The sequence below is a fragment of the Parus major genome, chromosome 2 (genome assembly GCF_001522545.3).
Source record: "Parus major isolate Abel chromosome 2, Parus_major1.1, whole genome shotgun sequence".
NCBI classification, from domain to species: Eukaryota; Metazoa; Chordata; class Aves; order Passeriformes; family Paridae; genus Parus; species Parus major.
The window spans coordinates 117079194-117089828 of NC_031769.1; the positions used below are offsets into that span (position 1 = coordinate 117079194).

Genomic DNA, 10635 nt, shown 5'->3' on the forward strand with positions numbered 1-10635 from the left:
GGGATCGGGATCGGGATCGGGATCGGGATCGGGATCGGGATCGGGATCGGGATCGGGATCGGGATCGGGATCGGGAAATGGAGGGAAAGCGATTCGTGACCGCGGGAGCAGCCGGGAGAGCAGCGCCTCTGCTGTGGCCACGGGAAGTTCGCCTGTCCCAGCCCTCCGAGGGAAAAGCTGTGATGACAATGACCGAGGTTTGCGAGATCTTTTAGGTTCCTCCTTGAAGAATGCCACCTTTTGATAGTAGTGTATAGAGTTTACAACTGTGTTCCTAGGCACGTGCATATTGCTAGTGTTAAATGCCAAACTCTCGTGTTTCAGTGTATGAGGATATGAACTGTTCCTAGGAAAGCACTGGAACCAAACATCAGATTTCAAGCAAACTGGTTCAGAGGATCTGTTGTTATCCTGCTGTGTGAATTTCTGAAAGATAAAAGCTCTTGCCCTAGTCGAAGAAAGTGTTAGTTGCCTAAGCTGGTGTCTTGGTTCTGGAAGGAAAGGCATAATTCTGATGCAGAATAATCTGTCTCAAGAAAAAAATCAAACAAACCCTACTCATCAATATGGGTAACTCAAATGAAAAAGTGCAGTTGTAATTCTGCATGTTCTTACAAGTCCATAATAATTCCATAAAATGCTGGAAAAGTCTTAGGGATATGGCTAGAGCAAGTAGCTACAGCGCTTGCTGCTCCGATTCTCTGGCTGCCTGCAGAGCATTGTAAATATTTAGTTATAAATACTGCAGGGGTTGTAGAGAGCTCCAGATTTTACCATACTTTTTTACAAAAGTTGCTCTTCGTAGTATTTTTTGTTCTCATTTTTTCCTAAATGTCATTTTAAAATTTAAAGTCTTCAGAAAGAAGACAACATCGATAAGTTCAGAATATTATTGTGTACAATGAAAAAGTGATACAGGTCTTGCAGCTCAGTGATAAAGAGTCTGAGATGTATTCTCTGTGCCATCCATTCATGACTTTCCACCTTTTTAACCCTTATTGTTCAAGCATTTTTCATGCTTGCAGAATCAACTAGGTTGGAAAAGACTATTGATCACCTCTGACTGATCACCACCTTGTCAATTTGATCACAGTGGCACAAGTGGCACATCCTGACTTCTCTTGAACACCTCCAGGCATGGTGACCACCACCTACAACTCCACCACCTCCCTGGGCAGCCCATTCCAATGCTTAACAGCCCTTTCTGTGAAGAAATTCTTCCTGATGTCCAACCAAACCTCTGCTTCTTGAATAAGCAGTCAGAATCTTTCAATGATGTTTAAAGGAATAAGCCTTTAAAAACACTGAGGATTCTTTGGGTTGTTGTTGGTTTTTTTTTTTCTCATTCTTGAATACTGTCCCTTCAAAGTATGTTATTTCGTTAAATGCTCAGAATGCTGCAGGGGCAGTTGAGAGCTCCAGATTTTATTCTGGCTAATATTCTTGTTTTCCTAAATATCATTTTTAAATTTAAACCCTGAAGCTTTCAGAAAGAAGACAGCACCTATAGATTATTATCATGTACAATGAGAAACTGATAACAGATTTGGCAACTCAAACTAATCTTCACTGAATAATATTTAATAGAACATTTACCTCAGCAATAACAAACTATATGAGAAGTATAGCGTTTTACAGAACAGGTACAACAGATGACATTTGTGCATTTGGTTTCAACTTTTCTTGCCTAAATACAGATGTTTAAGTGAATAAATGTGCTACGAACAAGCCAACACTTTGGGCCCAGCTGCCCCAACGTGTGAACCCCTGAAGTGAAATGAGCCGTGCTGTGGTGAGCAGACACGTGGTTGTGCCGGGGTAGCAAACACAGGCTGAGCCCCAAACATGCAGCACAGTCCTGTGGTGGATACAAGCAGGATACTTCCCAAATTACAGCACTCTGTGCAGGAGGGACAGGTCTCCCAGCACATTTTCACTCCGTGAACATGCCTCCACATTCCCAGCAATAGCTACAAACATGTAGGACTATCCGATGGCTGGAGCCCTCCTGACCTGACAGCTGCAGTCAGGGGATTTCTGCCATCGGCTTTAAGCAGTGGAGAAAGTCTACGTGGGATTACAGTTCCTATTTTTAGCCTTGCCCTTCTCTTTTCACCCAAGCCTATTTTGTCCTGCACTTGGCCATTAGCACATCACTCCTCCTCTCTCTTCTCACAGCGCTTGTCCCAGAGAGGACAGGGATACTTAACTCTGCTGCCAGCTCTTTGCTGCTGCTGCGCGGATTGGAGCTGGCTGCAGTCAGCACCTCCCACTCCCCCTCATTCAGATCGCAGCAATGATAGAAAAACATTAACTTAATGAGGTATTAATTACATTTAAGAATCAATTCCTTCTCCTCTACAAACAGCATTTCAGGAATTATAGTTTGTCTGTAGATACTGTTTTTTAACTTAAATATATATATATAAGGTGTAATAAATAACCATTTTTTTAAAAGCAAGAGGGGAGGTTAGATCTGTGAAGATGTTGATGTTTCCCCATGATTTGCGCTGTCTCCCTGTGCCGGGTGAGTCAGAAACTGTCCCGTGGCTCCAATGTACAACCTGGAACGCATGGGCCACTTCTGCAAGAGAAGAAAAGAGCACAGCACTGAGACACACAGGTTAGTTGCACTCCAGCTGCAGTTCTCAGCAAAGATTTGATGGAATCACAGTAAAAGAAAATAGGTAACTTGCTATCACCAAACAAATCTTTTGTCATTTGCTGAAAAACGTTTGGAGCTTGATAAGGGAGTTTCAGCCTGGGTACTTGCTTTGGTAATTAATTGTGAGGCACAGCTCCCAGCCCCCAGGAGCAGGCCATGCTGGCCAGTCAGCCTAGCTCAATTTGTGTCGTACACGTTCTGTTAGAATGAACCAAAGAATTTGTTCTCAAGGCACCAGGGATGCTACAGGGATACATCTGCAGGGATTGCAGCCCCGTGTGCACACCCGTCCCTGCTGGCTGGGCCCCACAGCACTACAGGGGTTGCTGCTGAAGGCTGTGAGTCCAAAGGAATTTAATGTAATTGCACCTTAGCAGTCTTAAGCGCTCTCAGCTTCTTGTCCTTGTCAGCTCCAGATATTTCAGATGACATCTTTACACCCGCTGATTTTTGGAATCATCAGTTACTCTTGGTGTTAAATACTTATTCTGACAGCTGGAGTTTCTTAACCCCAGCAGGTTACTCACTGCAAACAGCCCTGTGGCGCAGGTGGCCACAGCTGGGCACCCAGAACTTGGGAGGGAGCATCCTGCTCTGTTTGCTGTGCCAAGTTCTGTATTAGAGAGGCAGATGCTTGAAGAGATAACTTGTTGCACACACTGGATGCAAAAATACCTCAAATGCAGCCAGCACGTTGTTCCAAAAGAATTAAGTTTTTTAAAGACTCTTTTGGCACCTTTCCTTTGGGTAAGGGGCACTTAATAATACTGCAGATGAATCTCAGCTCTTCTGTTCAAAGACCTAAAGCAGCAGCATATTCTTACTTAGAAAAACTGTACTATCTCATTCAGTAATTTCATTCAAGTGTGATGTTAAGAGTTTGTCACCAATAAACCATCCATGTTTAAAGACATTAACTGTACTATTCATTCAGTGTACACACAACTTGAATATTTAACTTTCCTCACTATTTGCATTTACTATGCTTAATCTATCAGTTTAGTTAAAGACTTTAAAGGTTGTCTCATATCCTGTGTTTTGGGGTTTTTGAAGCACGTACTAGGATTTGACTGTGACACATTCATCAAATATATTTATAAAAAAATAATTGCTTACATGAATCCAGTATTGCTCTCTTCCAGTAGCCTGAGAAATGGGCATCTGGATTATTTAACTGCTTTAATAACTATTCTACTAAGGGTATTTTTCTGCCAGTAGTAGTTGGCAGCTGATGAAAAGTACCATAAGAGACCTGTGTCCTTTCACTCTGACTGAGGGAACTAACAGAAGCTATTTTGAATTTATTTTGAAATACATCACAGTACTTTTTTACTTAAATTATAGCCATCTTTTAATTGATATAGAGGTTTTGCTTTCTTTATGAGTCTGCTAGTCATTTAAATGGCCTCAGAAGCCTACGTTAACATCATGCTGTAAAATACAGCAACCAACATTGTGAACAAGGAGCTCTCTGTGAATTGGGCACTTTTTAGAAGTTAGAGATTACTTCACAAATTAATCTTAATTAAATAATTCTGAATTTAGACTCTTAAAATAAAAAAAAATAAAAAAAAATAAAAAGAAAGGAAAACACCCCAGTGCTCTAACTCATTCCCTGTGAGCAGAGCCAAAGAAAACAGCCTGCAGTGTCTGAGCCCCATCAGTCAGTGAGCACTGCATTTGGAAACAGTTTCCACCCCGGTTGTCTCCAAGAGCAGTTCCTCTTTCTCATGCCTTCTGCATTGCTGTGAATTTTTTTTTAAATAATGGGAAGAGTGTATACCAACCAGAGAAATGGTTCAGAAAAGCACTTTCGTGGAAGTAATTATCACATGGCTGGTTATTAACGCCTCTGTCTGCCTGGGCAGCAGAACCAAAGCCCAGCTGTAGCTGGATCTCTGCTGTGGGACAGTGTCACCTCACCACACAGACCTCTCACAGCAGGACCCAGTGGGTCTATGTGGATCACCAAGGTTTCCACACAGGGACCAAGAAGATGCAAGTACTCCTGTGGTGCTGACCTTCACTTCCAAAAACCAAGTCCCACCAGGTTTTGATCTACATTAAATTTGATACTTTGGTGCAAAGTCCCTGAAGCTGGAGGAACAAAGCTCCAAGATATTTCCATCAGAACCCTAACACCTAGGTACAGCAGTTAGTCCAGGCAGAATTTCCATGTAATACCTCTAGGCAAGGTACAAGAACTTGAAATCTTTCATTTCAATTACATATCTAAGGCCAGTGTACTCGCTCACTGGCAGAAGGTGGTCGCTGCTCCTCAGCTCTCCTACCTTGACAGGGTGGAGGTATCCATCCCCACGCAGGGTGCCCAAGCCCTCTCCCGGTGACTCCTCCTCATCCTGAAGGCTGCGGGTGAGGTGTGCGATGTAGGTGGTGGCCAGGAGGAGCACGTCCAGCTTGGAGAGCTTGGTGTCGGGCGGCACCGAGGGCAGAGTCTTCTGCAGCTCGAGGAAGGCGTGGCGCAGGGTCTGGACCCGGCTGCGCTCCCGGGCCGCGTTGGCGGCGGCGGGACGGCCCGGAGCGGCTCCGGCCCGCGGCCCGCCCGCCAAGGGCAGGCAGGAATTGCTGCCGGCTGAGGAAGGCAGCAGGGAATCGGGCTCTGCGCCCGGGCTGGAGATCTCCTCGCTGCTCTCTGCTAAGTGTCCACAGTCCATCGGTGACGTCCCCGGCGGGGAGGGTCCTGCAAGCAACAAGAGCATCTCTAAAGATGCTGCGGTGAGCTGGAGCCAGCACGTTCTGAAAACAAGGACGGTCAGAAATGCAGGCATAGCCAGAACTAGGAAAAGCTGGGATGCAGCTCTGTGAAACGCTTTTCCATTCACTGCTTACAAATTCAGCATCACACACAGGTACAGAACAGAAGTTAAAATCTTGGCAAAGATCAGTATTTGATTTTTCTGGCAGTATTGCACGGAGCAAATTTTTTGAGTCACTCATAGCCCAGGAGATGACTTCTGAGAAAACTCAAAAGGCACCACCCACGGTGGTTTCCATTTACAACCAACTAAAAATTAGGCTAAAGGTAATTTTTAAAATATATTCTCTCTATGATTTGGGACGTGGAACTGTTAGTATATTTTCTATTTTAGTTGAAATCATTTTATGAACAATCTTATAGGTGATCAGTGTTCCATGAACTATGGTAAGAAAAATATAATTTTCAAATACATCAGTTAAGTGAAGCCACAGAGCCTGGACTCAGATTTTGAAGGGCAAAACTTGGCCCATAATTTTAAAGGATCAGGAACTGACTTCTCCTGTCTTCCCACCCATAACCTTTCTAAAAAAATTGCATGCTTATCCTTTCTCATATACATTTTCAAACTTCAAAAGAATTTTGTTAGATGTATTTTGGCCATTTCAGGGCAAAAGAACCTTTTGAATACATCAAAAAAATTATTTTGGGAAAAGCTGAAAACAGTGACCACAAAGTCTTTTCCCAGCTTTTTGTAAACCTGGTCCATCAGCTCTGCATGTAATACAACTCACAGTCCTTTAATTCATTAAGGATTCCAGAGAAAAATGCAATTCAATCAATATTCCCCAAAGCACAGCACTTCTTAGCTGGAATACCTGATCCTGTTGTGCTCAGCCAAGCAGCCCTCGTGGATGTCCCAGATCCCAGCTTTCACGTGTTAGGAGTGTCTGTTCCTGTGACAGCCTGGCTAGACAAGGGCAAGAACAAGTTACTAAACCTTTTAATTTCACCCAAATACTGCATAATTAAAAATTTAAATAAAATTAATGCCCATAAATTACTGAATATCTACATTTACAAGAATTAGCTCTTGATTTTGCAAAGCATTTCAAGCACACACTGAAGTCAAAGATTTCTACCACAAAGACAAGGAAAGGTTTCTAAATAATACTTTTTATTTAGAATATATTTTATTATTATTATTTTGGGTGATTAATTGTGATTCATTTGCTATTAATGTGGCTCACAGAGTCTTATCATGTAATGTTCTCTTCAGCAGCAGTACAGGTTAGACTGAAATTATATGTGAAATATTCTGTGCACATTATAGCTCTAAACCAAAGGGGAAAAAAATCTCACTCTTTTTTTTTCTTGTGGTATTTATGATCAATATAAAATAAAGCTTACATTAAGACTTCATGAGCTTGTCTTGAGTGAGGGCTGAAAAATGGTCCTTACATTGGCTATTGCCTCTAACTTCAAATAAAAAAAAATTCCTATGTGCTTTTTTCTTGGTGTTTGCTTCTTGTGTTAAGGCATAGCCAGACCTGGATGCATTTTAGTTTTAAAAAAATCATCATTGCTGTGATGACATCAAGACCATAATTTAAGATATTAATGTAAACTGGCAGAAGAATCTAACAATTTATGTTTAGCAGCAGGATTTCTCTTTGCCATCCCATCAAGATCCCACTGGTAGGAGGAAGCCTTCCCCAGTTACTGGAGAAGTCTGGATTATCCAAGGATATGGACAGACTGGGTTAGTAAAAATACCTGCTTCTCTACTGAAATACAGGACTAGGGCTGGTTTACACAGTTTTGATTTTGGTGTGTAACTACATTTAGAACTGGAATAGCTTTGACTGACATACAGTACATAGGAATGCACGCACCTGAAAACTTCATCTCCTCGGGTGCCCTTGGAAACAGGAGTTTCTGGTTTAGGAGCTTCACATCTATGAGATAAAACCCTGGGCCTGTGGGGAAAAAAAGTACAGAATTTCAGCTGTGGAAATGCGAGATTTCACTCTGAATTAAATTTATCCACTCTCAGACTTCCCATCAAACACAAACAGCAAATGGCCTGGGAAAATCTGCTACACAAAACAAAGGATCTGCTGTAGGTATGTAATATGTGTAGCCAAACCATGGTGGTTCCTGGATCCACAGCCAGGATCACTTCTGTTGCACACTGGGAACAGGCAGCATCACTCTTCTCCCCGGAGTAATCAGGACACCCATTCTAGGTATTAGAATGTACCATTCACATCCAGGCATTGCCCAAACCTCATGGTCAAAAAAATGCCGCTAAAAACTTAAGTAAATAAAAAGCCCCCAGTCAAGAGTAATATCCCTTTTAAAATTTTTCAAGAAAGAGATTTAGTTTTTAAAATAATCACAGTAATTTTTGCAAGCACCCACTTGCCACCTGGTTTGCTGAAAGAGTTGGGAACAAGGCTGTGAAAGTAAGTTATTTATGTTGTTTCTAAAGCACTTCTAGTGGAGTATTTCTAATGCATGCAGATACATTTGTGTTTTTACACGACGCTACAAAGACACGATTGGTTTGACATCTTTTACTAAAAAACCCCAGCACAATATTAATTTTAGTCTTATATTCTGTGTGAATGAAACGGCGATGAAGGCAACCTGCCCACACAGACAAGGAAAAGATGGAAAACGCCAGAGCAGAGCACACAAACTGAAAACAAACAGGTGGAGACCTTAGATAAACTTATCCGTTGCTCCTTAGGAGGAAAAATACAGTGAATCTGAATTATTTTGCATCGATTTTAAAAAGACCTTGCCCTGTGTGTAACTCCGATAACAGGTAACGAAAACCCTTTCTCCGGAGCAGAGGAATAGGAACCTGGCTGTCGGCGTGCGGGGCAGCACCGGTGCTCACGGCCCCGCGGGGCTGCTGCGTCCCGATCCCGCATCCCTGGCAGGACCCCGCCGTGCCCGGCCGGGGATGAACTTACCGCTCCCGCCCGGTGCGGAGGTTCCAGCCCGGAGCTTCCGTCCCGTCCCGTCGCGTCGCGCTCCGTCCTGTCCCGGTGTTTATAAGCCGTCGCGGCCGGTGGGTGCGGCGGGGCTGTGTCGCACCTGGCCTCCGGGCTCCCCCCTCCAGCCTGGGCGATAGCGACCGCCCCTTCCCGGGCGGGTGGCTCATCAATCACGGAGCTGTCGGGGCGGCATCGCCTCACGCTCCCCTCGACCCCCGCCGTCCCCCGCGCCCGGCCCCGGCTCCGTGCGGGTCCCGCCGCCCCGGCCGCCGCTCGCCCCGCTCGCGCTGTTTTTCTTAGGATAAAGTAACGGTTTTGCTGGAGGAGAGAAATTTAATCGCTGGGCTGGGAGCTCAGGCGATGCCCCGTTAAAAGCGAGCCCTTTCTCTTCGCTCCGCCGCCGCATCTCCGGCTCGCGGATGTTCCCGGGAGAAGCGGGTTCCCCCGGGCGAGGCTCCGTCCGCAGCCGCGGGGGGAGCGCGCCGTGGCTGCCCGGGCACCGCTCCGGGGGACCGACCCACACGGGATGGAAACACGGACGGGATGAGGCGAGCCCGCGCGGACAGAGAGGGGATTTAACAGGGAACGGGGAGCGATTAAAAATCAGTAACGCTAATGAGAAGGGACAGTCAAAATAAATACCGGGGTATGGAATTAGCCCAGAATAACATTTTAAACGAAGCCCGATTGTGCGATAAGAGAGACACAATAAATCAAGCCTCGGGAGCAGTGGAAAAACAAAGTCTGAGCGATTCGTTACCGGGTTTGCAGCCAAGAAAATTAAGGACTTAAACTTTAGCGATAATTGGAAGTCCCGGGAAGAGACGAGCGCGGTGAGGGCCCGGTGAGGACCCGGCGGGGCGGCAGAGGTGCAGAAGAAGCCGGACACCTGCCTTCAGCCCCGGCCCGGCCCGGCAGCACCCGCAGAGCGCCCGCCGCAGCCGCCGGCGCGTCCCAGCCAAACTCTCCGGCCCGAGAATTCCACCAGCGCCGCTCTGGGGGGATCCTGCCCGCTTTCTGCCCTCGGGCCGGCATCCATAGCCCCGAGGAGTCGCCTCCCCCGGGCCGGAGAGGGTTGGATGGCAAGGAATGCTGTCGGGCTGCTCTACAGGTTCTGAATTTAAGCACTAAATTATAAGTTAAGAACTTAAATTCATCTGTAAATTTAAGTACTGAAACTGTGCCTCGACGTTTACCTTTGCCTGGTGCTGGCAGCCTCGGTGGGGATTTCCCTTCAGCCATCAGGAGCTACTCTGACAAAAGCTACTCTTTTCAGTATGTACACGGCTGCAATGATGGACTTCACCAGCACCACTAATCATCCTTTGGCCTCCAGAACGCAAAAGAATGAAGACACTGCTTCTCTGGAGGACGGTGGAGGAGCCTCCAAGCTGCCCTGTTAAGCCATGTTTGCCCTAAGGTTTCCAGCCCAAGTGAGTATTGCTGAATCCTTTCTGCAGTCAAAACCTCTTTGAAAATGCACTCGACAGACATGGCTCTGATCAGTCAGCGTCTGGGGCTCAAACAAGCAGTTCTTGAACATATTCTTGAGCTTGTACTGAAAACACTCTGTGGTACAATGTGGAAGAACTGATCCCAGACTCCCTGGGGAGTAGGGATACTTGCCTTCCAGCCTCAGTTCCACTGGGGCTTCTCTGTCATCTTGCAAGTGCCAAACACACACTGACTGAGACCAGCACACAAATCTGGGGTTCAGCTCTCCACACCCCAGGAAGTTTCTAGGTCTGCTGCCCACCTCAAAAATGCCTACTCAAGGAGGACTTCTCACTAAGCCATGGGACACTCAACTATGTCACTGACAGAGAACTTAACAGCAGGTGTCCCAACACCCTGAGACTTCCCAGCCACCCTAAACTAGGAGATTGTGAGTGCTGTGCTCTTTTCTGCTCTGGCTAGATTAATGACACAGTATTTGTTTTGAGTTTCCCACAGTACACAGAGTCCTGCCTCAGTGCAGGAAATCCAATGGAAGGAATTGGAAGAGAAGTGGTGGTGGAACTCCCATTACCATCTTTAGACAATGCCACATCCACCTTATTTTGGTGGCTTGCACGGTAAGAAATTGAGCAGTATTTGGAGACATTGCTCTGGCTGCTAGCCTTGTTACCAAAAAAGGGGTGCTTTAAACATATTTTATAAGCCCAAAGAGATAGAAATGTAGAAATAGTTGTTCTTTGCATCATCAAGACTTTCTCCCACCAGATGACACCTCCTCAATTATAAAC

The 10635-nt window shown here is 45.5% G+C and overlaps 1 protein-coding gene across 1 annotated transcript; it reads right to left on the reverse strand.

Annotated features, from left to right (window-relative positions):
* Positions 1-1793: 1793 nt before the first annotated feature.
* On the reverse strand, positions 1794-8439 carry TCF24 (transcription factor 24). Its single transcript, XM_015651021.1, has 5 exons — positions 8366-8439; positions 7277-7360; positions 6260-6347; positions 4957-5366; positions 1794-2584 (listed from the first exon to the last, which is right to left on the reverse strand). The coding sequence occupies exons 4-5, from the start codon at positions 5338-5340 to the stop codon at positions 2471-2473; spliced, it is 498 nt and encodes a 165-aa protein (XP_015506507.1). The 5' UTR covers positions 5341-5366; positions 6260-6347; positions 7277-7360; positions 8366-8439; the 3' UTR covers positions 1794-2470.
* Positions 8440-10635: the final 2196 nt, after the last annotated feature.